General features: G+C 36.7%; 6 protein-coding genes and 2 long non-coding RNA genes across 11 annotated transcripts; 6 read left to right on the top strand and 2 right to left on the bottom strand.

The window, feature by feature from the left end:
- Positions 1-635: 635 nt before the first annotated feature.
- On the bottom strand, positions 636-7,108 carry LOC9312702. Of its 2 annotated transcripts, none has more exons than XM_021025147.1 (9): positions 6,298-7,108; positions 5,949-6,137; positions 5,722-5,814; positions 5,451-5,633; positions 5,269-5,371; positions 4,990-5,175; positions 2,469-4,798; positions 1,450-2,018; positions 636-1,348 (listed from the first exon to the last, which is right to left on the bottom strand). In XM_021025147.1, the coding sequence occupies exons 1-9, from the start codon at positions 6,541-6,543 to the stop codon at positions 1,339-1,341; spliced, it is 3,909 nt and encodes a 1,302-aa protein (XP_020880806.1). In that variant the 5' UTR covers positions 6,544-7,108; the 3' UTR covers positions 636-1,338. The 2 variants fall into 2 exon arrangements, with proteins under 2 accessions (XP_020880806.1, XP_020880807.1); XM_021025148.1 differs by having other exon boundaries at positions 1,450-2,015.
- Positions 6,978-7,360, top strand: LOC110228314. Its single transcript, XR_002331841.1, has 2 exons — positions 6,978-7,068; positions 7,158-7,360. It is a non-coding gene; the product is annotated as an uncharacterized LOC110228314 (long non-coding RNA).
- A 2,009-nt stretch (positions 7,361-9,369) lies between these two features.
- On the bottom strand, positions 9,370-13,154 carry LOC9314469. Its single transcript, XM_021025155.1, has 5 exons — positions 12,696-13,154; positions 10,770-11,876; positions 10,616-10,675; positions 10,063-10,479; positions 9,370-9,955 (listed from the first exon to the last, which is right to left on the bottom strand). The coding sequence occupies exons 2-5, from the start codon at positions 11,850-11,852 to the stop codon at positions 9,557-9,559; spliced, it is 1,959 nt and encodes a 652-aa protein (XP_020880814.1). The 5' UTR covers positions 11,853-11,876; positions 12,696-13,154; the 3' UTR covers positions 9,370-9,556.
- Positions 13,155-14,559: 1,405 nt separating this feature from the next.
- On the top strand, positions 14,560-15,928 carry LOC9314468 (abscisic acid receptor PYL9). The gene is made up of 3 exons (XM_002878354.2): positions 14,560-14,864; positions 15,023-15,238; positions 15,329-15,928. The coding sequence occupies exons 1-3, from the start codon at positions 14,730-14,732 to the stop codon at positions 15,527-15,529; spliced, it is 552 nt and encodes a 183-aa protein (XP_002878400.2). The 5' UTR covers positions 14,560-14,729; the 3' UTR covers positions 15,530-15,928.
- On the top strand, positions 15,479-17,107 carry LOC9314467 (transcription factor CPC). Its single transcript, XM_002878353.2, has 4 exons — positions 15,479-15,572; positions 16,419-16,547; positions 16,623-16,710; positions 16,826-17,107. The coding sequence occupies exons 2-4, from the start codon at positions 16,484-16,486 to the stop codon at positions 16,917-16,919; spliced, it is 246 nt and encodes an 81-aa protein (XP_002878399.1). The 5' UTR covers positions 15,479-15,572; positions 16,419-16,483; the 3' UTR covers positions 16,920-17,107.
- A 3,217-nt stretch (positions 17,108-20,324) lies between these two features.
- LOC9312701 (probable WRKY transcription factor 46) lies at positions 20,325-21,754 on the top strand. The gene is made up of 3 exons (XM_002878352.2): positions 20,325-20,770; positions 20,861-20,995; positions 21,101-21,754. Exons 1-3 carry the CDS (start codon positions 20,529-20,531, stop codon positions 21,555-21,557), a joined length of 834 nt encoding a protein of 277 aa, XP_002878398.2. The 5' UTR covers positions 20,325-20,528; the 3' UTR covers positions 21,558-21,754.
- A 518-nt stretch (positions 21,755-22,272) lies between these two features.
- On the top strand, positions 22,273-23,953 carry LOC110228312. Of its 3 annotated transcripts, XR_002331837.1 has the most exons (3): positions 22,273-22,667; positions 23,550-23,693; positions 23,765-23,953. It is a non-coding gene; the product is annotated as an uncharacterized LOC110228312 (long non-coding RNA). The 3 variants fall into 3 exon arrangements; XR_002331839.1 differs by lacking the exons at positions 23,550-23,693; positions 23,765-23,953 and adding an exon at positions 22,797-23,155; XR_002331838.1 differs by lacking the exons at positions 23,550-23,693; positions 23,765-23,953 and adding an exon at positions 22,779-23,155.
- Positions 23,954-25,189: 1,236 nt separating this feature from the next.
- Positions 25,190-26,585, top strand: LOC110228303. Its single transcript, XM_021025166.1, has 2 exons — positions 25,190-25,457; positions 25,531-26,585. Exons 1-2 carry the CDS (start codon positions 25,398-25,400, stop codon positions 26,524-26,526), a joined length of 1,056 nt encoding a protein of 351 aa, XP_020880825.1. The 5' UTR covers positions 25,190-25,397; the 3' UTR covers positions 26,527-26,585.
- Positions 26,586-27,152: the final 567 nt, after the last annotated feature.

The following is a 27,152-nucleotide window of genomic DNA, read 5'->3' as shown; positions in this document are numbered from 1 at the left end:
GGACTGATGAAGTATTGAGGAGGTTCAAAACAAGATTTTCCAGCAGTGAGGCTATAATGTTATAAGTCTTTGAAATTTATAAAATGCTTATTAATATATCATGCAAATTGTCTATTTAGTTTAAATGTAATAAATCATTTTTTATTTAATTAATGGAAAATGATAGTAGCTAAGAAATGCAAAAATATTTGATTTAGGATGGACAAAGTGAATTAAAATTATTTTAAAACAAAACACAAAAATGAAACTGAATATAGATACAAATGAATTAAAATGTGATTTATGAACTTTATATAGTTAAGTTGTTAAAGAAGACGTGATTATGCATTAGAAAAGGAAAAATGTAAATTGTTTCCATATCTATGCGAGTATTCAGTTGATTTTCCCATTAGACTATATATTGGTCGTTAAACTTTCCAAATATTTCACACATGTATAATGTAAATTAAGAGGATATACAGTATGTATAACAATTGTAAAAAGAAATATATACACGAAAAAGTGTGTTTTCCAACTATTCACATGTATAATATAAGCCAAATCTTTACATATTTGACGTATATTTCCCTTTTTAAGAAAGATTCACTCGATATTGTATCCAACGATTATGTTCACCTTGATATAATAAAATTGTATAAAGACGAAGTTAAACCATCTTTAATTCCAAACTAAAAACCGACAGAAATTTTCATATATACTTTCGAGCCCACTAATGGCCGAAAACATAAGCAAAGCAATACCCAAACTATTTAGGCCTGGCCTGAATAAGCGTCATCAGAGCTAAAAAGTGTACTGTTTTCTTTTTCTGAAAATAGTAGAGGAATTATTTCTTGAATTTTTAGAAACATGGTTGACGATAAGCCCTGGATTCTAATAGTTTCTATGTGGGCAAAAAGACTACATTTTCTATGGAAATAAAATGCTAAGGGAAAAAAGAAGAGTAAAGTTACCTAACCGTACTAGATCTGAGAAAGAGTTCCTGCGTTTTTTTCATCCATCTGGGCTATTAAAACCAAGCAGCAGTCTCCGTGAAAACGATGATTAAAACCGATGATCATGAGCGGTAATTGGCTTGATTGTAGTGTACATACAAAGAACAAACCAGGCTTGGGTCGCTAACCGATTCCTCTTTGACTTGGTTTCCTTCTTTGTTGCTCTCAAGAGCACACTTGAACAGAAAAATCGAGATTGGTCTGAGGTCTATCAAGTCTTGACTCTTCTTTCACGGCTTCACAACTTTTTGCCTTCTTTAGATTTCCAAGACCCTAGTGATGTGATCGTACAGTATTCTTCTAAGTTCTTGAGTTTATTGCAGCTAAACTTGAGCAACCATTGATGTTACTTTCCCCTGTTTGGTGAAATCAAGAGGAAAATCTGAGGTCTATGATACTTCTTTATTCAAGAATGTTCTTCCTCTCTGTAATCGGAAGTCTATAAAACCAAAATTACCTGGGGAAGTGAGGCGAGGAAGGATCGTCAGGTGAAGACATATGAGCAGAAGCAGCAGCACCACGAAACCTTGGCTGATCCTCGTCATTTAAATGTGGCGCTTCACCCGCTGGTCCAAGAGACCCATACTCATGGTGTTCAGATGGTGAATTGTAAACATTATTATGGTCATATGGATAAAACATCATCACAGATGGAACGTTGTGTCCCTCTGAAGAAGTCACACTGTTTTGCTTCATGCCCGGCGGCAATCGGTACATACCATATGCAATATTTCCAGAAGCATCTTGTGAAGTGTTTGAGCGAATTGGACCGTTTTGAGAATGATGAGAAGAATAGGAGGACGACTCATGCCTATACGACGACCCCCAATGCCTATCAGATCGGTCTTGCCTTGAGCTTGGCTTATTGTCAGCTTGGTTACGATTGTTGTGGTTACGTCCAGAACCTCGTGTCTTTGTACCAGCATTCCAATTCCCTTCTCTATCACTATGATGGTCGGTTCTGTCATGCCCATAATTCCCACGCCTCATGCCAGATGTAGGCCGCTGCTCCCTAGGAGAAATCTTCTGCAACAAATTCAGCACAAGTTTAGAGCAGTGTGGCAAACCAAACCGTCATGAGTTTTATATCAGAAGATAAAAAAAAAACAAAGACAGCACAGAATCAGTAAAGGAGAGAGCAACACGCCATCAATATGAGCATAGCATAACAAGCAAGTAGAACGGAAAAAATCCAGAACCATATAGCCTGCAACATGACCAAATTTGTCAAGTTGCAGACTTGAATGCGAGTAGGATAAGCAGACAGATCATGCTGTAAATTCATAAGAAATATAGGGCTGCAAGACTGACAGACATTTTATTATTGAGAAGCAAGGTAAAAGCTCTTCATTTAGCATTAGAAAATATCTCAGGTTCCTTTCACAAGACCAGACAATAAAATGAAAGTTGTACCTCGATTAACCAAAGCATGCACGCAAGTATAATGGAAGCTCAAGGAAAGTATTAAGTTCTTACAGGATTTGGAAAATAGGTCCCCGTCCCACTTCGGTATCTGGGAGTTTCATTAGCATAACGAGGGTAAATGTTGGGTGGCCTGGTTGAAACAGGTTGTACAGGAGCAACCGGTACAAGACGAGGTCCGTAGGTCATGAGTTGATTCACAACATTGGTGTAAGCAAGAGGTCTTCCAGGACCATCCCATGGTAAACGCCCCTGGAGATAAGCAGGTGGCACTACAACAGGGGCAGGATACAACACAGGCGGATGTTGAGAATTCTGGCAAGAGCGGCCATACTGCAAATTTTGCCAATGGCTTATAAAATCACCATTGAGGATATCATTCTTATGCTCCACCTGTTCTGCAGAAGAGCCAATTCTAGTGGCGTGCGAAGAAACTACTATCTCAGACTGATCAAGTCCCCTGGACGAGTCAAAACTTTTACAGGGATCATGATTCTCTACTCCTTCGTCCACACTGTGGTGGCTTGCCAGAGTATCCGATGTCGCATTACCACCAGCTTGGTAATTGTACATTGGGAGCATTGCAACAATCGGAACAGGCGGCCCTGTGGGATAAAACGTGTATCCAGAATTATCAACCTCATTTTGTTGCATGCCATGGCCAAGGAGAAAAGGAGCAAGAGACACTGTGGACTCTGATCCACTTGCCTGAGCTAGTTCATGACCATGTATTTGATGCCTCTGTACTTGAAATGAAGGGACAGTAGGACGAGGCTCCAGATCTCTATCGATTATTTCATTGCTAGATACAGGAATCCATTCTCTGTTATCATCATCAATCTGGATTGAGTGCTCAGGAACACTCTTTCCTTTTCCATACAGTGTAGATGCAGCCCCAGACACAACTTTCCTATTCCGTCTATCCTTAGCTGGCTTTGACCCCCTTGTGGTTGACCCATCCCAAGAGCTTTCAGATGAAGTCCTGCTTCGAACGGAACTAGCACCAGACACAGATCTAGAGCCTGCAGTTCTCTCCTCACTCTGAATCTGACTGCTTCCTCTGACTGGAGAGTGGGAATTTTTGAAACCATCTCCCCTTGTCAGTCGATTTTTCCTACTTGAGGGTACAAAACTGTGCTCTGCAAAAGATGACTGATGTTTATCATCTGCCTGATGCATTCCATAACCACCATTTTCAAGTCCAAAACTATGAGTTCCCCTTTCTGGCTCGTGCCAGAGATCATTGTCAGACTCATCGACATTCACTTCTGAAGACCCCATGTCATCACTACCAGTTTTGCTCGGCTTTTCTGAAATTGGGTGGGCTCCACTGGGAAAATAATGGGTAAACGGTGGCGACACAAAGTTTTGTGGAAATTGCACATTAGTACTCCAAGGTGTGTCGATGAAAGGAAGGTTAGAAGGAATAATACCAGGCATATTCCTCTGACCATATCCCATTGAAGCTAAGATAGAAGGTGTAATTGGAAACGGTAAGTGACCCGTTGAAAAATTAAAAGGGAAAGGAAAATGTCCATTAAAACCTTGCCCAGCAGCAGATGTCATCGAGTTAACAAGATCTTGCTCTTCCTGTTCCCCTGCAACAGAGAAGTCTTCATTCACGGAAACTGACCCTAATTCATCATAGTAACTATTCACTGCACTGCTCATGTCAGCAGTACTATCAGGACTTCGAGGGGATGGAGTATGCCTAACTGACGATGAGTCGGCCGAATATCGAACACTGCTTGACAAAGTTTCAGACTCCATATTCATTTTCCTGATATTATCAACCCTGGTAGAATTAGTTTGGCGTTTCCCAGCTTCTGGGGCTCTACTACGACGTGATTGTAAAAGAGCTTCATCATATGTCTCAGTAAGCTCAGGGCTAGACCGGGTTCTGGCAAAAATATGCGTACCATGAAAATTATTAACCAGAGTTTCTGGCTTAGCAGTTTGCTGAAGCTTATCATTTGAAGCACTTTGATTGGAAATGACATCCTGAGCAGGTTGGTAAGAGTTGCCTCGACTCTTTTGCGTTTGATATGTTACTCTAGATATAATTTCTGTTCCACAGTTATTCTGTTGAGAGGGCATACTCCGAGCTCCGTGAACCCCACCAAGACGGATGGCATTTTGGTTTCTTTTGTTGCTTGAAGAATTACTAACATTTTCAGCTTGATGATATGACTCAGGATCTCCCAGTCTTGATAGCCATAAGTCATTTCCAGGAGCATCAGGACGTCGACCACTGCCGTGTCTTTCCCATGTGTTCATAAAAAATTGGTTAACCTCATGGATCAAATTCTCCTTAGGGCATTCAAGTAACCTAGCCAACTTCTTGGCACCAAGGGTAAATGCACTTCGTATCCTAAAGAAGTTACCTGACACAATAATTGAACAACAAAAACAAAATTCAAGCATGTAAGGAAGTCAACAAGTTTGTGCAACTTCTAGCTTCATACTGTATAACCAACTAAGGGAGAATGCAAATTGCAGATGTACAGATTAGTATTCAATTATAAAAGTACCGGTTTATGAAGAATAGGTAGCAGCATTCAACCCAAGTAAGTACCTTTACTGACACTGCGTCCAAGGTTGTTGTTTTCACGCAAAGGGTCTATAACATTGAAATGTTTGGAAACAAAAGGCTGGCCCTGTATCTCTTGAGGAGCAATATTAACTGCATAAACTTTACTACAAGCTCTATAAAACGCTTCACTAACTCGTAACTCTCCAACATCCTTTCGAGGAGGCGCCGCTGCCAAAAATTGCATAGCAAGACAATCAGTACTAGAGACAGTTACGATGCACAACTAATGCAAATGTATGATGGACAGCAGTTTGTAAATACCTGTTACATCTGGTAGTGAACTAACTGGAACAGGTCCCCAGAGGCTAAGACAAAAATTCTGCCAGTCAAACTTACTAAAGAACTCAAGAAATCGATAGAGGACCTACAAATGCAAGAAGACCAGTCAGGAAGATTGAAGAAGCAATCTTGACAGAATAAAGGCAGTTTCATTATGACATTACCTCAAGGGGTCCCGAAAATGAGTTGTTGAAAAGATAAAATATGTAAAGAACCAAGGTTTCTAGGGCATATGTCGAAATAAGCCCATGGTGAGCTCCCAATATACGGCTCTCGTAGTAACACCAGGCTTTAATCAATATAATACTACGCTTGAATAAATGGTTCTGGTTTATATAGTGATCAACCTGCATATAACAAAGGGAAGAAATCAAAAGATCTGCCTAACTCAGGAAGAGAAGGCAAGTGGCATGTTGTCTTTGGTGGAATGCTAACCTCCTCAAGGAAGCATAATGTACACAGCCCTCCAATCTGGTTGAAAGATATATCCACCACAATATTCTCCACCAGACACTTAATTATCTTTACCTGAAACATTGTACAAGTGAAAAATCATTAGACAATTCAGTACGTCAAGAGACTCAATCTTACTTCGACTAATATCAATGGTTCATACACCAAGCATAGAAGAGGAGAAAAAAGAAGCATTCTAATTCGCATACTTCTGCCTGAATATACTGGACTTCTTTGACATGGAATTCAGCATTCTCGTTCTTCTCTTCCTTTTCCAGCATATCGCGAACCAAATTCGCCCAAGAATCCTTCAGGTTTTGGTTAGCGCTAAAAGCCGTTAAGTCGATATCTCCATCAGGCAAATAAGTCTTCAGAGGTACAGATCCAAACATAAAGATCTGGTAGACACAAAAAGTTACAACTAAGTCAAGGATCAGATACGGATTAAGAACACATTTTCTCAAGGAATAAAAACAAGAAACTTAACCTCAGCTACATCACGGAAATAGGAACTAAACAACAGATAAATGAAATCAAGAATCCCCAAACCAAACCCACCTGAACCTGAGGGAAGCATTCCATGATAAGCCTCCTCACGTAACTGGCAACAGCATTGCGGCGATCTTCGGAAGGAGGATTTGGCTGGATACAAGCAATGAGCTTAGCAGTTCTATCCTCAGCCTTGGCCCATCGCTCCGCATCGAGCTGCCTTGTCACAGATGCAGCCTTGCCTGGCAATAAACCGTTGGGATATAAGAGAGTGGGTGACGGCGGAGAAGCCGCCCATGATTCATGCTCACCCATGCAAATCTCGCCCGTCAGAGTCACGGACGAAACCTTACCCTCAAATCCAAACAAAGACCTTAACCAACCGTTACGTTTTCTTCAACGGTTGCTAATAAGCAACCTCCCTGATTTATCTATCTATATATCGTGGCTTCAAAGTCGCCGGAAATGGGAAAAATCTAATAGCTACGAAGCTAAAAAAACCTTCGATCTGCGTGGCTAATCCGACACAAAATTAATAACCCCAAACATACAAATTTGCAAGAATCAAAATCGAAAAATTGGGCAAAAGAAGGAATCGCAGATGAATTGAAGAAGAAGGTAACAAAAGAAGAAAACCCTAGGAGCAAACGAAGGAGACGGAAGTAAGATTCTAAAAACAGAGAGTGGGTGGCGGAAATCAATAAGAACCCTAGAATAAATCGAGAGAAAATCTAGCAGTATCGACGAATCGAGAGGCAAATGCGAGATTGATCAAGGTTAACACTGGCGGACTGAAATCGTGCGGAAGAAGATGATGAAGAAGACATGACCAAAAATGATGTATATATTTTGATTATTCATTAGTTTTTTTTTTTTTTAATATCTCTTCTGTTGATGATATTATTCTTTTTTTTTTATCTTTCTGGGAGGAGGAAGAGGAAAAAGTGGGAGTGTTTGGTGACGAGGATAGGCAATTAGGGGCGTTTTCGTCAATTTCTCAAAAATTTAATTAGCTTATTATTGACATTGTTTTATTTATGCCTACAACCAAAATAATTGTAAAGTCACACACACAAACAACACAATAATAAATTCTGTTTTTATCAATAATAAAACCAATTAAAATGATAAATGTACGTGTTTTCTATTTTGAGTACGCAAATACTCCACGTGCCTTACTAATTTCTCATGGCCTAAAATGAAACCATTCCATAAAAGTGATTTGTTGATTTAATTTTGTTGTACATATATATGTTTGTAAGAGAACTAGTGTCTTTTTCGCCTCTTCAACCAAATTTCATTTACGTTTTTAGTGAATACGAATGTTGTATTAATGAATTAATGAAAATATGAGACATTGGTCTAGTGGCAAATGATAAGTCCACAGAAGACAGACACCATCACATCAGGGATCGAATCCCCGACTCTACAATTTAATTGTAGAAATTTGGCTAATGGACCGGCCAGTTGTGGCCCAAATGTTGACAAAAAAAAAAAAAAAAAAAAAAAAAGATAACCCTTAAAAAAACAAAATTTTCTTTCTTTCTTATCTAATAAGTACGTCTGTTATTTCAACTAAAGATGATTTTTGGTGTTGGATGCATAATAGGAGTGGGGACTACTCAGTTAAATCTGGTTATTGGTTAGCTAACCAATTACACAATTCTGACCTTATTGCAGCTGCTGAGGCAAAACCCTCCTTAAATGATTTAAAGGTCCAGGTTTGGTCATTACACACTTCTCCAAAAATAAAATGCTTTATTTGGAGAGCTTTGAGTGGTGCTATTGCTGTAGCAAATAAGTTAGAAATGAGAGGAATGAGCTACGATTTGAGATGTCAAATTTGTGGCTGGAATAAGGAGTCTACTAACCATGTTCTTTTCCAGTGTTCTATTGCGCGTCAGGTTTGGGCATTATCTGACTTTCCCTGTCCACCTGGTGGTTTTGAATCTCACTCTGAATACACCAACTTTCAGTATCTGCTTACATTGGCTCAGAATCCAGACATACCGGATCACATTCGTCGGAGCTTTCCATGGACACTTTGGTACTTATGGAAGAATAGAAATGGGTTCTGCTTTGAAGGTAAACTTGTTGTACCAATAGAATTGGTTTTGAAAATTAAAGATGAAGCATCACAATGGATTAATGCTCAAATCCTCGGCTCCAAATATACAAGATCAAAAAATTTTGATAGAGGCAAGCATTCAAAGACATGGTCTAAACCCCCAGCTCCATGGGTTAAATGCAACATTGGAATGTCTTGGTCAAAGCGAAATCACATTGGTGGTTTCTCATGGGTTTTAAGAGATGAGAATGGTGTAGTTTTGTTACATAGTAGACGTTGCTTCTCCAACATTGTCTCTCTGACAGAAGCTAAATTTCACAGCATCTTATGGGCTATTGATAGTATGATTAGTCACAAATACAACTTTGTGATCTTTGCATCTGAAGCCACTTACATGGTAAACACTATCAATAAACCTCAAGACTGGCCTTCTCTACAATATTTTGGTGCTGAACTCAACAGGAAGTTAGCTTCAATTCAGAACTGGAGAATCGAAAATGCAGACACTGAATCAAACAAAGGAGCTTCACTTATTGCTCACAGTGTCATTCAAGGCAATCGATATCAGTCTTATGTGGCAACAGGTTTTCCCTTTTGGCTTAAATCTCTCTTTGATTCAGAAGGTCAGGTTGTTTTTTGAGACTTTTGTTATAACCTGCAACTCCTTTGATTCAGCAGGTTATTCTATCCTTATCATCTTCCCTTTTAATGATTATTTTTGTTTTTACTTTGATAATTTTCTTCTTGTAATCGTTGTCAATTTATGCTTTTGATCAACTGAACCTTTTTAGTCATGTTTTAGTTTGTAATATGTTTGGTTGTAATGGCTCTCATACTGGCTTTGATACTGACTTATGATATAAAACAGACACTCTTGCGAAAAAAAAAAGTACGTCTGTTATTTTTTATTTTTTTTCATCCGTACGTCTGGTTTATTTAGTGGGCCTAGCTATCGAAAGGGAAATTTCACAAATTGCATATAAGCCTAGTATACGGCCTAATTATTTCTTGTTTATAGGCCCACCAGTGTAAAACGCTGCGCATCAAATGGGAGTGATCAGTGATCCATGAAGTTGGAAAAAACCAATTTTTCCACTAAAGCATATTTTGATTACTGAAGAAACTAAATTCTTCAGAATTTTAGAATAGTTAATTCTTTACAATATTTTATTAACTTGTTTGGGCTCACTCACAAGAAATGTAAACAAACGCATAATCAGAAGAGATTCCACTTATATACAACCGTAGATTTTCTCCTCATTAGACACGTGTCATGATCTCCTCGGTCGTCGGCAGGTTCCCGTTTAATCCACGCCCTGCTGACGTCAGCACCGGCCAAACACTCCTCCTCTGTATCCTGGCTTTCCTAACTATGAGCTTCGTGTGTTGCCTGAGAACTCCGTTCACGGCTTTGACGTAGTTTTTGGAATCGTGATCCCTCAAGACCGAACCTTCCGAGCCATAAGCTGCGCGTTGACTCAGTGTTTCGAGAGGGTGAGGGCGGTTCAAAAACGCACGTAACGCCGTAGGAGAGTAACCTTCATTGCTCTTTTCTAAAATGTAGAGAGCGTTACCCGGTGGTAGCCAAGGGTGCGTCGGCGAGACGCTCTCGCTCGGCTGTAGAATAAAAACTTTCCCCATCGGTGAATACAACAGTTTCTGTCAAAAAGCAAAAACACAACCAAATTACTTCAACATCCGTATTTTAATATAGACAAAGATGTTCAAAACGTTAAGCCAAAAGAACAATTATACTAAGGACTTACATTTTTGTTGAGACAAGGATGTGTACGGAAGGACCCATTCAAACGCTTGAGAACGAGAGCAACATGGTCAGGATAATTACACGAGAAGGCTCGTGGGACGATATCTCTATGCATCATCACACAGTGAACATGACTCTCGTCAAGGCCAAGCTCAGCTAGAATCTTCTCACCGCCACAAAACACAAACGGTGAACCGAACGTGACAACGGATTTCATAGCTTCAGAGCTAACGAGTCCTCTAGAGATAAGCATCAAATTCACTATTAATGAAAGACTGCCTCCAAGAGAATGACCCGTAAACTGAAACTTAGCTCTATCTCCGTGTCTAGACAAATGCTCTGTTATTTCTGGTAAGAACTGTTCGTATATTCCTTTTGCTGCCTCGTAGATTCCTCTGTGGACTAATACATCTGTTTCCTGCGACAATCATATCAAATATCTTAAGGTAAGGTCTCTAGGATAAACACAAACCAAAACAATATTTCACGTAACCTAAGCGATTGGATAAACCAAAAACCAAATGTCCAATCTTAAAAGAGATCAAGATCTTTACCTCAAACTTAGCTGGCTCAAAGAAGAGGTTTGCTTTCCAAGAAGCTAAAGAATCAGATCCCTGCAAAATCAGGACACCAATTAACACACTGAAAGCTCGTAACGTGGAGAAAACAGAAGATGTGCTTGTAGTTATAATTTTGAAAACATTTTACCTGAATCACAAAGCACCTAGTGTATGTGTTTGGATCGTCGCAAACAAACCACTCACAAGGAGATGATTGTAGCGACTGTAACTCCCTTGCCGCTTCTAGCTTCTCCTCCTCACCCGCAGCAACCACGGCTGTCATCGTAGACGCTGCCGCCTGAGCAGCAGCAGCTGATTTATAAACCGGGTTGCTCGATTCTGAAAGATCATACTCTTTGCAAGAGTGAATGTAAGACGCAGCTGAAGCAGCAATCTTGTAAGCAGAAGCAGAAGATGAAGCTGATCGTTGAGGCTGCTTCTCGGATTCTAATTCTGGAGATGTAATAACAGGAACACGTGTTGGATCTTGCTCTAGTTTCTCTCTAAGTATGGCTGCTTTCGCTTTCTTTTCCAATGAAGATGTCACAAACTTTAACCCATAGTTTCTTCTCAAATCCTCACCCTTGATCTCAGGTATCGTGTAAGCCAAGTTACACAAATAAGCTAACTGAGAAAGCTTTTTAGCCTCAGACCAAGAAACCTTCACAAGCAATCTAGAGAACGATTCGCGTCCCCAATCACCGTTCTCAGACCCGTAATTCGCAATGCAACCTTCTTCTTCGTCTTCACAACCACAGGTAACATCAACACTTTCCTCTGCAACGTCACCGTTTCCACTCTCTGTTCTTTGCTCTTTCTTCCACTGTCTCCTTATCTCAAGCAACCTCTCGACCCAATTTGCCTTTTTGGCTCCATCTAGATTTGGCTCAGTCTCAATCTCAATCTCATCGATCTCTTTCTCGTCTTGAGACGTGTCCGTTTCAAATAGCAACGTTTTTATCGGACTTGGGATTATAGAACTCGATATCTGAAACGAGAACATTCCCACAGATCGACTCGTTTTCATCCCTGGACGTACAGACACAGCAAGAATCCGATTATTATTACCAGAGCGACAACACAAGTGATTGTCGGAACTCGATCTTCGTATACCACCGCCTTTCACGACGAGATCTTGCCCGGACAACGATCTACGGAGGCCAATATGTTCTCTTAAAACGTCATTTGCTGCCGCTGGAGATGTAGACGCCATAGCCGTATTAAACGCCATTCTTTATGAACAAAACGTCTCCAACTATAGCAAACAAGATAAGACAAATATAATCCTAATTGTTAAACACAAACAAACAGAGCATCTTAAAAGAAAACTAAAGAAGAAAAATAAAACAATGTCAATCAGTCTTAACTCTTCTTACTAATTTTTTGTTTTTTCATCAACAAAAGTAGTAAAAAATCTTATACTATATTTCATACTATTTTTACATATGCAGAACATAATAATGAACCGTTTGATAGGCTAAAAAGGTAAGAAACGTTTTAATTCTTTTGACTAGGGTCAAATGTTGGCATAGTAGGAATGTGTTATGGATCGATTTTAGGCAATTAGCCAGCTATTAAGGAAATAACGTATTAAATTCACCTACGAGCCAGCTAACAACCCTTTAGCTATGTGTGTGGGGTTCGAATCTTAATAGTTGGACTGGGTCCGTCGTACAGAAGTGCTTCCACGTGCGCCACGTACGATGTGCTCATCTTATTAACATCTTTTCGCTTCGTTAAAAGCAAAAGAAAGTTTTGTCTAACATTTTTTCTAATTCAAATAAGCATAACTCTAATTTCTTCTTCTATTGATTTTTTTTTCTTGCTCGTTATGATAAATTCCTATGAACTAACATTACATGGAATCAGTTTTCGTATATTATAGCAGGAAAAAAAAAAACAAATTCAATAGAAGAAAAAGAGACAAAAATATTGAAATTTTGAAAAAACAAAACAAAACAAACAAAAGCATATGATAGTTCATTAAAAAACGGAGAGTTTATGGATATTCACGAGAATAATTTGGAAGAAACAAAACAGAGATTGTTAAACAATGAGTCTCGAGATGCGTTACCTTATTTCTGAGTGTTGATAACAATGGAGGATCAAAAATAGCTTTGTTTAACCGTTGGATCAGCCGGAGATCATGATCATCGTCAGACCATGCTTTGAACGATAACAAAAGTCGAATACCAGATCCTTTTAATAACAAACGATCGAGGCGGAGATTCCAACAATGGCAAAGAAATGGAGATTTGAATACGTATGATGAATCTTAAACGGGAAGGTTACAAAGAGTCAGACCAGATTCTGAAACTTGTTCGTGTTTCTGTAAAAAGATTCATGAATCTCTCTCTCTCTCTTTCACAGATGTAGATGCAAGCCAGATTAATATATACGTGAAATGAAAGAAGAGAGAGAATCAAGTCACGTGGATGGAGAGAAGGAGAAGCTAATTAAGGACATAAATGCCCTCGTCGTGGTCACAGACTCAAAGATCGGCAAAACCGTAGTGGTAGTTGGAGAGTAGTTAGGTCTTCTTTTGCTTAATTAGCGATTTTTTTTTGGTAAATGTCGTTATGAAAAAATAAATTTGTCGTTCTAATTTTGTATTTGTATCCACAAGTTTGCTAGGATTCTTCACAATTTTAGTCAAACCCCATAAATCTAACAAAATCGATTTGCGCTGGAGTGTTGAAATAAATAACGTAACGACAATGCGAGTGTGTCGTCTAATAAAAACGTAGAGGCTAAGGGTATTTCCGTCATATTACGTGGGAAGCGTGTGTGTGAGATGAAAATATCTAATTGACCACGGAGGAGAACAAGGGTAAAAGAGTAATTACAAAGCTAAGAAGTAAAACGACCACGAGGAGCCAAATGTTCGGTTGCATGAAGCAAAGACCGTCAGTAACCTCCACATATCGTCCCCCAGGTGGTGGCAGCCGCCTTTTAGTTTCCGCCGGTTTTCAAAAATTTGTAAAATTGTTTTTATTACCTTCCAAATTTTGGGGTTAATGTTCTGCAACTTGCCACTTGTCACAAGAAACCTCCGTTTCATTCTTGTCATGGGCTTCTTATTAGATAATGGGCTTTTATTTCTCCAAAACATTCGAAATGTAAAAAGAAAGCCGATCATTTAACTGGCCCATAATATGGAGGCAAATGGTTAACAAAAAGATTCGAAGTATACATGATGATGATATATGTATTATGTCACACTCAATTAAATTTTGTTATCTATAATTAAGGTAATACTATAATACAAGATAGTTGTATCTGAAAGAGGAAGACTCTAGATTGGAACCTTGAAGCTGATAACGACAAAATTATAAAGCTTTTTTTCAAAAAGCTAAAACAGTCAACAATCGTAAAACATAATTAATTTGAAAGAAAGTTAAGTTAAACTGCTGATTATGAACCTTAGAAAGTTTTCTGATAATGATGTGTAATTAATAAGATCAGTAATGCAGTGGTAGAGACTATCAAAGTCTCTCAAAATATGTTATTTTAATACACAAAATTTCGTTTAATTATTTATTTAAATTTTAAGGTGCAAAAGTAGAAAAAAATTCTCGATTCCACTAATTAAACACAAATCGTAATTCATGTAACAAAAAGAAACCATCATCTTTTTCACTACACTAATTAAACCATTTTCAACTCTAAACCACGAAAAAAAAAAAAAAGCTGACATCACACAGACTAAAAAAATGGACCATAATTTTGATTTTGTGAACATAGAAAAATAAAAGATAATGGGCCAACATGAACACACTGACCTAACTCACCCAGACTAAAAAAATGGACCATAATTTTGATTTTGTGAAGATTTGTTTCACCAACAACAATATCAATTTTTCAAAAATGTAAATATATTAAAACATAATTTAAAAAATGGATTTAAAATAAAAATTCGAGGGAATATGAAGGCTGACGCTAATAAACCCCTCTGCAACTTGAAACCCATCCTTATCTCTCTCTCTTCTCTTCTCTTCTTCAATTCAATTTTCTGGAATCATCGAATCTTTCCATATTTCTTTTAAGATTCCTTTTAACATAATCAAAGCATTTAACAATAAACGAAACAAATTGGATCTGAAAAATTATGAACTCGACGATGGATGCTGGAGTTGGAGGCGGTGGTGCGGCGGAGGAGTTTCTGCAGATTCACAGGCACGATTCCAAGGAGAATCAGTGTTCCTCCGTCCTCGTTAAGCATATCCAAGCGCCTGTTCATCTCGTAAGTCTCTCTGCTTCTGTCACCGAATCGGTTTATTGGAGCTCCAAGTAGTCTCTTTGATTTGAGATTGATGATCGTTTTTTTCGTGCAAATTGTTCTGCTATTATGGAATATAGAAGCTTGATTCGTGGATTTGGTTTGAATTTTCATGTGGTTAGGTTTGGTCTCTGGTGAGGAGATTTGATCAGCCACACAAGTACAAGCCGTTTGTGAGTAGGTGTGTGATGAAAGGTGATGTTGGAATTGGCTGTGTTCGTGAGGTTGACGTTAAATCTGGCCTCCCAGCTACCACTAGCACCGAAAGATTGGAGCTTTTGGACGACACTGACCACATTCTTGGTATCAAAATCCTTGGTGGTGATCACAGGCTTAAGGTTTTTCCCCTTTTCAGAAGCTCTATAACCAAATTGTTCCCTAGTAGTATGTTTCAATGTTCTAACTGGATTCATTTGTTGGTCTTGCAGAACTACTCATCAGTTGTTACAGTTCATCCAGAGATAATAGATGGAAGAGCTGGCACAATGGTGATTGAGTCATTCGTGGTGGATGTACCACAAGGGAACACCAGCGACGAGACTTGTTACTTCGTGGAAGCTCTTATACGATGCAATCTCAAATCTCTGTCCAATGTTTGCGAGAGAATGGCTGCTCAGGACAGGATATAAGTTCTCGTGATGATTGCTACTAAGTTTTCTTCTTCCTCAAACCGTAAGTTCGTAAAGCAACATTGGTTAAGTTCGTAAAGCAACATTGGTTATTATGTGACTACTGCCTTTTTGGCTTCTTTGTCTTTGGTCCTCTTCTTCCGTTGAATGTATATGTACAGTCAAAGGGTCGTGCATACTACCATTGAGTGTGGCCAAGTTACTCCCTTAGGACATCTTCATGACTGATTCCCCCATGTGAGTGTGGTTGTGTAAGCTATAAACAGTAGCTGTAATTTACTAGGAATGTATCACGTATGTAACTTTATCACTGAGTCATGTTTATCTACCTGTTAAGATTTTCTACCAAAAAGTGCCATGTTAACGTACTTGTTAGGAATATGGCCACCTTTTAAACCCCATTCATGACACCATATGTTAAGAAAAAGAAAAAAAGAAAACAAAAATACAAGGTATTTAGATGATTTTGTATTTGTGACTTTGTCCCTTTTCTTTGTAGAAATTAAGTAGTTGAAATAAATAATCTTAACATAGTAGTACTATTACTGGTAACATCTACTTAATTATCATTGTATGCAATTTGAAAATAACAAACACCTAACACAGTACTATCATCATCGATTCATCATAAATAATTTGTCGATGACAAACAGAGTCCTGCTTCGAACAATAAATGGAATTTGAAGGTGACATCTTTTCTAATCAATGTGACCATCTATTAAGTATCCACTTGATAATTTTATTAGAAGAATATAGAAAAATATGAGACAATAACTAGAGTCTGCCAATGTGATGGTCCAGTCTGTCCGAGGATTTAACTTTCCACCTTCCTTCTATTTTTTTCTCACGTACAAGGAAGATATTAATTATAGTTTCGATCGACCGGTAGGTTTCTTCTTTATATACATGTCTCGGACAACTTGATAACGAGCAACCACAAGTTGATTTTCCGACATGCCGGAGATGGATACACGCCGGTGGAATCAGAGAAAAACAACCTATGCGTCTTGTTCACAAGGTTTACGTTTTTCTCTTTTTACTTGTTTGTTCCTTCTCTATGTTCGAAGCTTAATTTATCCGTTGTTGTTGGTAGAGGTGACTAGTATTGAGTGGAAAGTTGTGACTATGTCAGAAGAAGAAGAAGATCTCATTTTTCGGATGTACAAACTTGTCGGTGATAGGTTCGATTCCGACCTATTCAAATTCTGTGTATTTTGATCTACTCACTGTTTCACTGTTTTCTCATTCAAAGACTAATTTCGTAGTCTACTGCAATATAAAACACGTATCGAGTAGGTGGCCATTGATTGCCGGCAGGATCCCGGGGCGTACGCCGGAGGTGATTGAGAGGTACTGGCTTATGAAACACGGCTTCTTCTTCGCAAACTGACGAAGATAGCTTGTTGTTTAGTTAATAAAACTGAAGTTTGTATTTCTATATCTCCCTCGTCCTTAATTATATGGAGGAAGAAAAATAAAAAACATTATAGTTTAATCACCATTTCGAAGAAGTATAAAATTAGTAGAAGGTTGGTTATTATGACACATAATGTTACGAGACGTACGTGTTAGATCTGATGGTTTATGAAAAATATTTTCAAAATTTACTATAACAAGGTTTATATTGAAACCACAAATTATAGGTTTGGAAAGAAACCCTAATTCGCTTGAAAACAAACTATTGAAACTAAATTTTGTGATATTTTGGATTTTTAGGGTTTGTGTAAAATCTAAAAAAGAGTTTTAAAGTTATAGTCTCTCTGTTTTACATTTTTTTTTCTCAAAAACCAAATCTAAAGTTTTATAAATTATGCATACAAATTACAACAACAAAAGAAAAACAAATCAAAAACATCAAAAGATTGATTGAATTTCTCAATAAAATCATTAAATTAGTCGATTAGTTTTATGAAGACGACAAGATTAAACAAACGTAAACAACTTGAAACACATTGGCGATTTCTAGTATGTCACATAAATATTGAAAATTTTGAGTAACAAAATAGTTAAGACATTTGAGTTGCACATGTTTTTGTTGAATAGTCATGAAATGTAAAAAATGATAATCTTATACATTAAAGATTTTTCATTTTTGTGTTATATTCATCATTTAAAATTAAACGGAAAGAATCTTGAGGGCTTATAAGAAAATAGGGAGTACTAAAAGTAGTTGAATCATATTTTTTTTATTGACGTAAAAACATAAATAAATGATACACTGTTCATTGCTACAATTTGCATTTTCTTGAGGTGCTTGCTTACAAGAAAAGAGACCTTAGAGATTAAAAAATTAATTACATGTTATGGGCTCTTTGTGAAGCCCAATAGTCAGCGAATTAGCAATTTTATACACACTATTTGCATATAGCTATCATAAAATTCATGTCTAATTATTTTGGGTTTAATGTCTGTCTTAAGTATATTCCATAAGTATATTCCAACTGCTTTCACTTGTATTTTTCGAAGAGTAAAAAGATTCCTTAACAACGAGTGCAAATGTAGCAAGGCATAAATTCCGATAATTCCAGTGACCAGTAGTATCATTTTATTTATTTATTATACATATAAAAAATTTGTATAATCACATCATATTCTGACAAACTCATATTTCACAAAACGACGCTGAAAAGACTGACAACTTTACTTCAGTATAAAGAGACGAAACTAAATGAACATACGGTGGTGATGTTTCCCCACGCCCACGTGTCATTGGGCTACTCGATTGCAATTATCGTGACCGCTTTAATTTGGAACCTTTGGATACGAACAAATTTCAACAGAAATAAGATATACATAAATGAAAGTTATGTATTTTAACAATGGTCCGTCAAGATTTAGATACAGTCTACATCGAAATTAATCGTAACTGGTTATGATTGGTAATTCTTACGATGTAGATCTGAAATCATTTAGTTATGTGGATTAGTCCACATTGATAAAATGATAAATACTAATACACATATACGGACTCTTTCTTAAAAAATCGATAGATAAAAGGAGAGAGACTATAGGACCCACGCGGCTCTTCCTATTTTTCTAACTACAAAAAAGAAAGATGCAAGTTCATGTGGGTCCTATAGACTAGAGAATCGATAATCTTCGTCTTCGCGGAAACTTCCTCATTTTCTACAAATCATTTATACATTCTTGTATAATCACTGCCGTGTTATCTCTACTCCCATAGGCTTCGTTAGAGATTTGGAGTTAGGGATAAAAACTTTAAAAGGAGAGACATATATGAATTACTAATCTACGTACATACACAAGTACGATACATGTTCTTTTAGTTTTGAAACCGTAATCGTTGCTGAGATAGTCCATCCTATAATTTAGAACGTAAAGTAACTGCATCTATAAAAGTGTGGATTAGTTTGCCACTTGCGTTGATATATTTGTCTAATTCTTTAAAATAAGAGACCGTTAATTTGCTACATTTTATCATTATTCCCCTAAAAAGCTAATACTGTTTCCATTGATACATTAATTTCTTTCGACATTGATGTGCGACATACCTTAATCTATATAACCTCGCTTAAAATCTATGTTAATCAATTTTCTAACAGCTGGAACACATTGGTTTTATTTCTATTTAAACCTTTTTAGTTAATTCAGAACACAAAAAGTTTATAACGATCATCTATTGCTTTTATATAAGAAACAGCTCGTTTATCATGGATCTATTTAGTGCAAATTAAACGCTTATTGAGTAACAAAAGATATAAGTTGTGAAATAGTTATTTACCCATAAAGCTGCTGATTTTCAAGATTATTTTTTACTCTCTCTGTTTCACAAAGAGTGGCATTCTACACTTTTACACATATATTAAGAAAACTATTAAAATTTCTATTATACCCTTTCTCAATACATTAAACAAAATTATCTCTCTTATTAATACATTAAATAAAGAAGGTCAAAATTAGACTTTTATTTAAAATTTTGCATTGAAAATACAAAACGACACTTTTTTTGAAACAAAAATAAAACCTTTAAACGACACTCTTTGTGAAACGGAAGGAGTATCTCTCACATAAAAAAAAAAAGAAAACCATGTGCATGTCATGTAGATGCCATGCCACTTCTTGGACATTAATTGTACTTATTTTATCTAATCTCCATCTTTAAATAATGCTACCATCAATTTATACCAAAGTTAATTAAGTTCCACCAGCATTGATTAGTAACACCTAAGCATTCTGTTTAAGAACAATAAAAATAAGACAAAAAAAAACTAGTATAACGACATGATTAGACGAGATTATCGATTCTCATAACTCATCGGTACATATAACAATATCAATCGATATTAAAATTAGATAGTAAAATGATTCTAGATCACACGATACTATCCGTCACTATCAGTTCAACGTATGAACGAGAAAGCCAATATCAGACTCTAATTCTTCATATACTTTTGAGAGTATATACAAATTCATAATTTACCCCACAAGTGATAAAGTTTTTTGAGGTGAGGAGATCAACCATTAAAAGGGAATTTTAACGAACGAACCACCATATGTGAAAATGGAGAAATATATATAATGAGATTTGAGATAAGACAAGAGATCAAATTATAGTAGATGACATCACGAATCTTACGTCATCGAAACCATTCGACGGGATCTTAATTATAACGCGGATAAGAATTTGAAATATTCTTGGCCTTAACTTATTTAATACTAGTAAATACTAGTAAATATCTCTATAACGATAAGTCGATAATAACAGGTTTGAAGAAGTCAAATAAAAAGAACAAAGAACACATAAATAACTCTATCAAAACAGAAAGAAAGTAATGAAAATCCATGTCACCCTTTGTCAATTTCTTCCCAACTTCATTTCTTTTTCCCCACACCTTCTTGCCTAAGCTTTACCGATTAAAAAAATAAACACAAACACACAAGAAAAAATTCAGAGACACACATCATATATATATATATACATTACACATAGTCAAAGACGAAGCTCATATCTCATAAAACTCACCAAAGCTTCACTGATATGGTAATGAAGGAAGAGATGTTAATGGAAGAAAAGCTTGTGATCAACGAGCTGGAGCAAGGGAAAGAGTTAGCGAATCAGTTGATGAACAATTTGGAATGCCCTTCTTCTAAAGAATTAGACATGAGTTTGATCTCTGGAATCCTCCGTTCTTACGAAAATGCAATTGTTATGTTGAGTCTTGATCAGAAAACTCTTAAGAGATCAAGCCCTGGGAGACTTGATCAGAGTAACAAGAAGAGGTAAAATTAAAGAGAGATCATTAAACTGTGTTTATGAGTTTTTCTGAAATTTTTCTGATTCTCTTTTCTTGTTGGATTCTTGATATGCAGAAGAACATCGGAGAAGAAGATGTCGGAGAAAGTTAAGATTTGTGTTGGAACAGGACAAGAAGGAACTTCTCTTGATGATGGTTATTGCTGGAGAAAATATGGCCAGAAAGATATTCATGGATCCAAGAACCCTAGGTAAATATATCATTACACTAATCAACTTTCTAAACATTACAAAATTCTCGATTTTTTGTTTTTGCCAAATTTTGAAAATAAATTTACTCTGTTTTGTTAATACAGAGGATATTATAGATGTACACATCGATTCACACGAGGTTGTTTAGCGGTGAAGCAAGTCCAAAAATCAGATGCAGATCCTTCGTGTTACGAAGTCAAGTATTTAGAGAGTCACACATGTAACGCCAATCTATCAACCACCAAATTCTCTGTTTCTGTGCCTAAAGAAGAACCAAAAAGTGTACATGTTACTGAGAAAGATATTTTCGATGACTTGGAAAACAAGAAAGATATTTTCAGAACGTTTTCGTTTTCGTATCCCGAAACAGAGAATATATCCGAGTGGAAAAATCTGATGGACGATCTGTCTCCTACAACAACATCTGAATCTGAAATCACCAACGAGTTGTTATATGCCTCTTCTTCTCCTGTTTCTGTCGCGAATTCGCCGACGGCTGATTCATGTTTCTCTTCTTTGGAAAGTATTCTCGATTTAAGTCATGTTTGGTCTTTGATGTAATAAATAGCTCTCATTTTGTTCTAGTAGAATTTTTAGTAGGTGGAAATATAACTTCAGCCGGAAGGATGTGAGTTTTTCAGTCTTTTTCTTCAAAAAATTCGAATAAGATTGTTGAACGCGCCACGTGATAATGTGGTTTAGGTATTCAGGTAATTGTAACTACATATATATATATATGTCAAATAACAGTAAATATATATGAATCTTTTTGCAAATATTACCAATCTTTTCATTTTCTGTGCCATCAATGAATCCATTCGACACTAATCTTTTTATGATGGAGTATAAAATGGAAATATTGGTGTTATTTTATTAATATCATTCTCATAAATATATTTTTTTTAATTATTATCTAATGTGATGATTTATCTAAATAAACAAACTATTTTCTGATTTAATCAATTCAATAATAACACTAAGGATTTTGAGTTATTCTGGGATTGACACCTCATTAAAATCGTCAACCAATCAAAACATTTCGATTAATACAGCTCAATATTTCTCAGCCAATAAAATTTCTTCCCCGTTCCACATCACTTTTTTGTTTCTTAATCTGTTGAAAAAAATAAATGGCAGAAGCCTAAAGTTTTATAGCCCACACTGGTTAGCTATTACATAGGAATCTAATTGAATCCATAATTAAAAGCGCTTTTAGGTAAAGTAGTCCAAATCGTAGAAATATAAATAGGTGAAGAAATTGTTGTCGTTCATTGAAGAGAAAACCAAAGCTGCATAATCTTACTCGCAAACCCGGATTCGATCGAAAATCCGAGATTATGTTTTTGACCTGATGATTCTGGAGATCGAATACGGAGAACTGTGGGAACTCCGGTGAAGTATATTGTTCCTTACCCTCCACTTCACTTTCTCCTTCTTTTCTCCTCAGAATCCCGAGCCGCTCTCCTTTGTTTATTTTACAGATGTTAAAAGCGTAGAAAACAAAATCTCTGAGGAAGATGAAGAAGAGGATTTTGATCAGAGGAAGCTCCAAACAGACCCAACGACGTTTGTTTGATCCAACATAGCACCGTAGTCCTCCAACGGAGCGTGATGGTGGGATCGTGGCTGGATCGGGTCAGGGACAAAGTGGTGGTGGTGTGAGTGAGTAAGGTAAAGTGGAGAAGATTGTGTTTGAGATAAAATTGGAGTTTTTTTATGCATTTGTTGAGATTAAGATTATGAAGGAGTTGAGGAGTTTTACTCATTTGGGTTTGAAAGAAGACTCCTGCGATTTTGAAGGAGTTGGAAGAAGGTAAAGCATCCTGTTTTACTGATTTGGGTTTGAAAGAAGGTAAAGCATTGGTTGAGAAGACTCATGTGATTTTGAAAGCTAATTTGTCTAAATAAGAAGGTGTGAAGATCGTTGAGAAGCTGAAAGCACTTGGTGCTAAAGTTGTTTTGGACTAAAATCATCAATTTGTGTTACTTTAAAGCTTCAATTTTTCTTCTTTTGTTCCATCTATGAGCTTATGATACAAGCTGATTAAGGTGTTTCTTATAGTCATATGTTACACTTGCTCTTTTTCATTGGTCAATTATTGGATTTGAGAGATGAAAAAGGATATGATGAATTTATTCAATAAACATAATTTTTTTTCCTCGCTAGCTTTTGATTTTCTTTGAGCTTTCCACAAAACATTGTGTTGTAAAGTTCTCTCCTTTTTTGCCAAATCACCCATCATCGATTCCACAAAACTCCTTTTAAATACCTCCGCAAGTAGCGTTTTACGTTTCATTTTAAGGTTCCTGCAAAATATTAGTATTTGGATCTGAGTTTCTTAGTAATAAAATAGTATTACGCCATCAAAATTGTTAATTACTCTTTGTTTACAAAGTTAGTTTCTGCTACTGGAAAAGTATTAATCTTAATTATTATAGCTCGTTCAGGTTTTCAATCTTGGTTACTACATGCTCTGTCTTAAGCATTCATCATAATTATGTTCGAGGTTTCATAGGTTTTAAGCTCTAACAGAATTGAGTGTTGTTTTGTAGGACACTTTCAAGTTGAAAACTTGAACACACCAAATCTGCATGGACAAAGCAGAAAGCTTGTCCCGTTTCAGGGCATAAAGATGTCAAAGGTAGACTCAAAGGCTATAAGCAAGATTGGATCAATGGCCTCAGAGATGGATTTAGGTAAATTCATTTTTTTTTTTTTGAATAGGAAGTGTTGATGCTTGAGCCTTAATTTATGCAAAATATTATAGGATTTTGGCACCAATAACTTACATATTCTTTACATCCACGAGTATGGTGATTGCATTTGTAGAACAGTTTTTGTCATCGAGTTGTTTGGGAATACGTTGAATAAATGGTTTTGTTAATGAAGTGTTCTCAATTGGGTTTAATGATTTGTTCTTTTATTGTCCTGAACTCCTGATTTATGCAAGGCACAATTTGTTTTTGACATTTGAGTATGTTGTTTTTTACTTATCTTGGATCTATGTTCTTTTTAATGTCTATAGATTTTGGAGAAAATTTCACAAATGTTATTTATATTAAATAAAAAAAATTCTAAAAAAAATACCCCGCAGCATAGCGCGGGTTTCGATCCTAGTACATCTAAAAACAAAAGATTCTACTACCTCATGTACTGTCTGATTTCACCAATCGCCGGTCTGTTATAGTCACTAACTATCGGTAAATTCATTTCCTGCCAAATTCATTTATCCGATTGTTAATTTGGGTCTTTGTTCAATTCAGAGGAGATGGATTAAGGTTTTGTGTGTGTTTGGATACAGCGATAATTTGTACATTCAAATCAAATTTTGGTTGCTTTTGTTTCGTTTACATGGGGTTTACGTGGCTGTGGAATTCTTAAGATGGTTGGTGTTATGCACTGAACAAAAATCTGTAATGCCTCATGGCCAATCGTCATGCAGGAAGAGGGTCAAGGATGATACTGCCACTTTCTTTGAAAACCTGAAGGACCATATGGTTGAATTCATATAAGAGTTCTATTAAGCTCTGTACTTTTCCTTTTTAATTTTGTATTTTTTACTTTGTAATATAATTTTTTGTGTTATGATTTCATATAATTTAATAAAATATGATAATTTTAATATCAATTTGTCCAAAAAAAACCTAATAATTTATAAATTAAATATAATTAGAAATTAATAAAAACGAAATAATGTAAATAATTTGTATAAATACAATATTGTATAAATTCCCAAATACTGTACAAATACAATCTTGTATAAGATACAAAATATCTACGTATTACAAAATTATTTATATTTATAGTTTTACAAATAATTAAATATATTAATAGCAAATAATTATTGTTATCGTCTATTTAATTATTGCATACGAAAAAACGCTATATTATCAAATATCTTAATAGCAGTTACAAAAACCGCTATGTAAAGTGTTGGACCTATTATAACGGGTGCATAAATAGCGTTTACTACACTACTCTAGTATAGTAAGACAGTGGTTTTCAGATGCTAAACTACTCTAATTTCTTGTAGTGAAAACTGACAATATCATACCAATTGGGAGTTGGAATGGACTAAGAAAACCCAATAAAATAATAGACAAAGTATTTGTTATCGGTCCCGCTTTGATGAAAGATCAAATACGGTTTTTTTTACCGTATTTGAGCAGGAAGATGAGAGACTTGCTGGGCAAGGCTATCACTATCTCTTTATGGAGAAGATTGTATATATATCAATTATTACCAATTTCTTTTTCCTTGTGGAGCAACGTAAAATCTTTTTCTTTTCCCTGGTTTATATTATTTATAAGTTCGCAACTGAACCCAAGAATAGGGTTTTGTATAAATAAAGGCCATTAAAAAGAAACACGTGTGGACCAAGAAAAAAACTCCTAACAGCCATGTCTCTGCTTCTCAGCCGCCTCTCGAAGCCCTCTTCCCTGAAAACACCTGCACTCGCCGTAAGCTTCTCTTCTCTTCTCTCCTTGGTGTTCTGTAATACTCCTTCTGATGTCTGTGATTGTTACTACACAGAGACACCTCACCGCTCGTTTATTCTCTACTTCCTTTCCATGTGTTATCGCCGGTGCTCAACATTGTGGATCTACTATGAGGGATGGAGATATCGGAAATCTCAAGATATATACAAGTTTTGTTGTTGAAAAGTTTATTGTTACGGAAAAGAAGGTACCTATGAAGTTGGTGGAGGAAATGGGAACGGTAGGAGCATCCAATGGATGGGTTGCTACACTGAAGGGAGGAGTAGTGTGTCTCCAAGATGATCTAAATCCAAGTGCGTCTGATATTGATCCAAAGCGCATTTCGTTGCCTCCTCTTGTTACTCTGCCTCATTGCCAAACGCAAGTGGTAACCAATGTGGCCATGTCATCCTCTTCTCCCGAGGATGAAGACTGTGTTGTGGCTATCAAGTTCTTGGGACCTCAACTAAGCTTATGTAGGCCTGCTCGAAGCTCAGAGTGGACCAACATAAGAATCACAGACCCGGGTTTCTTCAATTCACGTGTCATGTATTCCAAGAGAGATGACATGTTCTCCATGCCGGCTTCAAGAGGCACCTACATTGGATCGTGGAATCTTGGAGAACCCGCAATGATTCAGCAATTGCGGTATCTAGATTTTCTCGAGTTGGTGCAGTCAAAGTGGGAGTTGTTGGATTCGTGTTGCAGGAGCGAACACTTGGTGGAATCAAGACCCACTGGTGAAACTTTTATTGTTAAATGGTACAGCAAGAGATACATCCCTTTTAGGGAGAGACTGGTGACACATCGTTTAATGGTATTCAAAATAGACGAGGAAGGAAACGCTGAGTTCACTACTGACATTGGAGATCTCTGCATCTTCCTCTCCGAGGCTGAACCTTTCTGTGTCCGGGCTAGCGAGTGTCAAAAAACCCCAAACCGCATCTTTTTCTTGTGTCCCGAATACTACGGAGAAGTCAGTCTGGACCACTACGAATATCGTCCGCGAGATCATTATCATCGCACTTTTCCTGTGCCTTACTTTATTTAGGGCTATTGTTATCATCCTAAATATGTTTTTTTTTCTTGTAATTTCGTTATAATAAGACCTCTGGTTTTCTATTACTGTTCATGGGTTTTCTATTACTGTTCATGGGTTTCCTCGATTCTTGGCTTAAATCTTCCAACAAATCTGAGGATTAACAAGCAAATGTTTGATAAAGAATGTGATTTTATCCAGAATTATCGATCAAACAGCTAGCTAACCTTCTTCCTTTCCTCTGTTCTTGAACCTGAATCATATCAGATTTGATGAGTATATCCAATTATTTTTTGTATAGCTACAGTAAATAGAACCTCCTTGGCTAGTCTCTGCTTATTGTTCTCTGATATCTATCCAGCTAAACGGGTCAATGTCATCAACCTCCACTGCATTTGAGTCTGCGGTCACTAGGCTATGCCTTTCCTGGAGAGATATTGCCAAGTCTTGGAACGGCTCGAGTCTGATGGAACAAGGCATGAGATATAAAAAGGCTTTAGTACACGTTCCGCATCATATGCTTTGATGATGTATTCAGAGAACTCAGCTTCATCAGGCAGCCTCATACTGACCCATTTTCCAATAAGAGACTCAGGACTAACACTGCCCCAGCTTTTGCCAAATTCAGGAACAAATTT

Source organism: Arabidopsis lyrata (genome assembly GCF_000004255.2).
Source record: "Arabidopsis lyrata subsp. lyrata unplaced genomic scaffold ARALYscaffold_5, whole genome shotgun sequence".
In the NCBI taxonomy this organism is placed as follows: Eukaryota; Viridiplantae; Streptophyta; class Magnoliopsida; order Brassicales; family Brassicaceae; genus Arabidopsis; species Arabidopsis lyrata.
The sequence above is the reverse complement of the archived record's forward strand: the minus strand, read 5'-3'. Positions and strand labels throughout refer to the sequence as shown.

What these genes read in the sequence shown, in the direction of transcription:
- LOC9312702 (XM_021025147.1), bottom strand. Translation starts at nt 6,543, where the DNA reads ATGGGTGAGCATGAATCATGGGCGGCTTCTCCGCCGTCACCCACTCTC. An exon ending in CATTTTCGGGACCCCTTGAG is followed by an intron (nt 5,372 to 5,450) that starts GTAATGTCATAA and finishes TTGCATTTGTAG; the next exon opens with GTCCTCTATCGATTTCTTGA. An exon ending in TGGACGCAGTGTCAGTAAAG is followed by an intron (nt 4,799 to 4,989) that starts GTACTTACTTGG and finishes TTATTGTGTCAG; the next exon opens with GTAACTTCTTTAGGATACGA.
- LOC9314469 (XM_021025155.1), bottom strand. Translation starts at nt 11,852, where the DNA reads ATGGCGTTTAATACGGCTATGGCGTCTACATCTCCAGCGGCAGCAAAT. An exon ending in TTGAGCCAGCTAAGTTTGAG is followed by an intron (nt 10,480 to 10,615) that starts GTAAAGATCTTG and finishes TGATTGTCGCAG; the next exon opens with GAAACAGATGTATTAGTCCA. An exon ending in ATCCTTGTCTCAACAAAAAT is followed by an intron (nt 9,956 to 10,062) that starts GTAAGTCCTTAG and finishes GCTTTTTGACAG; the next exon opens with AAACTGTTGTATTCACCGAT.
- LOC9314468 (XM_002878354.2), top strand. Translation starts at nt 14,730, where the DNA reads ATGAACTCGACGATGGATGCTGGAGTTGGAGGCGGTGGTGCGGCGGAG. An exon ending in TCCAAGCGCCTGTTCATCTC is followed by an intron (nt 14,865 to 15,022) that starts GTAAGTCTCTCT and finishes TCATGTGGTTAG; the next exon opens with GTTTGGTCTCTGGTGAGGAG. An exon ending in GTGGTGATCACAGGCTTAAG is followed by an intron (nt 15,239 to 15,328) that starts GTTTTTCCCCTT and finishes TTGGTCTTGCAG; the next exon opens with AACTACTCATCAGTTGTTAC.
- LOC9314467 (XM_002878353.2), top strand. Translation starts at nt 16,484, where the DNA reads ATGCCGGAGATGGATACACGCCGGTGGAATCAGAGAAAAACAACCTAT. An exon ending in CTATGCGTCTTGTTCACAAG is followed by an intron (nt 16,548 to 16,622) that starts GTTTACGTTTTT and finishes TGTTGTTGGTAG; the next exon opens with AGGTGACTAGTATTGAGTGG. An exon ending in TACAAACTTGTCGGTGATAG is followed by an intron (nt 16,711 to 16,825) that starts GTTCGATTCCGA and finishes CGTATCGAGTAG; the next exon opens with GTGGCCATTGATTGCCGGCA.
- LOC9312701 (XM_002878352.2), top strand. Translation starts at nt 20,529, where the DNA reads ATGGTAATGAAGGAAGAGATGTTAATGGAAGAAAAGCTTGTGATCAAC. An exon ending in GATCAGAGTAACAAGAAGAG is followed by an intron (nt 20,771 to 20,860) that starts GTAAAATTAAAG and finishes CTTGATATGCAG; the next exon opens with AAGAACATCGGAGAAGAAGA. An exon ending in CATGGATCCAAGAACCCTAG is followed by an intron (nt 20,996 to 21,100) that starts GTAAATATATCA and finishes TTGTTAATACAG; the next exon opens with AGGATATTATAGATGTACAC.
- LOC110228303 (XM_021025166.1), top strand. Translation starts at nt 25,398, where the DNA reads ATGTCTCTGCTTCTCAGCCGCCTCTCGAAGCCCTCTTCCCTGAAAACA. An exon ending in TGAAAACACCTGCACTCGCC is followed by an intron (nt 25,458 to 25,530) that starts GTAAGCTTCTCT and finishes GTTACTACACAG; the next exon opens with AGACACCTCACCGCTCGTTT.